General features: G+C 37.6%; 1 protein-coding gene across 1 annotated transcript; it reads left to right on the top strand.

The window, feature by feature from the left end:
- Positions 1-6: 6 nt before the first annotated feature.
- Positions 7-1,255, top strand: LOC111385690 (putative F-box/LRR-repeat protein At3g18150). Its single transcript, XM_023010112.1, has one exon. It carries the CDS (start codon positions 208-210, stop codon positions 1,219-1,221), a length of 1,014 nt encoding a protein of 337 aa, XP_022865880.1. The 5' UTR covers positions 7-207; the 3' UTR covers positions 1,222-1,255.
- Positions 1,256-1,275: the final 20 nt, after the last annotated feature.

Here is a 1,275-nt window from a genome sequence, read left to right as displayed (position 1 = left end):
GCTGTTGATCGAATTTCTGATTTGCCTGATCACATTGTCCATCATATTTTTGCGCTACTACATTGTCCAAAAGATGTGGCACGGACTAGTATTTTGTCAAAGAGGTGGAAGAGCATCTTTGATTCCTATCTAACGTTTGATTTTGATGAGAGGTACTTTCGAGTACACCGGGGACGAGGGAAGCATAATCGCATTAAAGCACGGGAAATGCAGAAGAAGAATTTCAAGAATTGCATTGAGAAGTCACTGGCTGCACGACTTGAGCCCAAGTCTTGTATACACAAGTTCAGGTTGTATGTGAATAATCTCAATGATAAGTTAGCCTACTGTATGGATCGATGGTTAAGTGCTGCTGTGGACAAAAATGTCAAGGAGCTTGAAGTTCATGTGAATGTAAAGAGAAATCAATATCTTTTGCCAGATGTCATTCTTATGTCTGAGGCAATTACTTCATTGAAGTTATCTGGGTGTGTATCATTGTTTTGTTTCACCGCTGTGAAGCTCTGTAATCTGAGAGAGCTGTCCATGAAAAAAAGTCTCGTAACCGAAGCTATGATCCAGAAAGTTGAACATGGCTGCCCCTTGATTGAGGATTTGAGGCTGGTACACTGCCGGGGACCTGTATGCTTGCGTATTTCGGAACTTGTTAAACTCAGAAGGGTGGAGTTACATGAGTGTGATACGCTCAGTTCTGTTGAAATTGAGGCATCAAACCTTGAAACCTTCTGGTATCATGGACAGAATAATCAGCCATGCAAATTCAACATGACAGGTTGTCAAAATCTGAAGCAGTTGACTTTGAATGCTGGTGAAATGACTGACGAGATGTTTCAGAATTGTATTTCCAAGTTTCCATTGCTTGAAAAACTGTTCCTTAAAGAATGTAATAGCTTGGACAAAATCACAATTATAAGTGGAAAACTAAAAAGTCTTGCCTTAAATCAATGCATGATGTTACAGGAAGCGAACATTAACACCCCAAGTTTATTTTCGTTGGAGTACAGTGGCCATAAAATGTCTTTCCCTTCCATGAATATTTCAGGGCTGCGTGAAGCAAAGTTTCACTTTAATCCCTCAAGCAAAGATTCTTATATTTCTGAGTTGCAAAAATTTTTTGGGAACTTTGATCAGTTTAAGGATTTCAAACTGATCATGCACTCTAAGCAGGTATGGAATTTACCGTCTTATATACAGCAGCTAAAATTCTTTACCACTATATAACTTTCTTATGATTTTTTTTTTTTTTTTTTTTTTTTTTTTTTTTTTTTTTTTTTT

The sequence above is a fragment of the Olea europaea genome, unplaced genomic scaffold (genome assembly GCF_002742605.1).
Source record: "Olea europaea var. sylvestris unplaced genomic scaffold, O_europaea_v1 scaffold32539, whole genome shotgun sequence".
In the NCBI taxonomy this organism is placed as follows: Eukaryota; Viridiplantae; Streptophyta; class Magnoliopsida; order Lamiales; family Oleaceae; genus Olea; species Olea europaea.
This window is presented reverse-complemented; position numbering and strand designations above follow the sequence as displayed.

Coding starts and splice junctions, on each gene's coding strand:
- LOC111385690 (XM_023010112.1), top strand. CDS start 208: ATGCAGAAGAAGAATTTCAAGAATTGCATTGAGAAGTCACTGGCTGCA.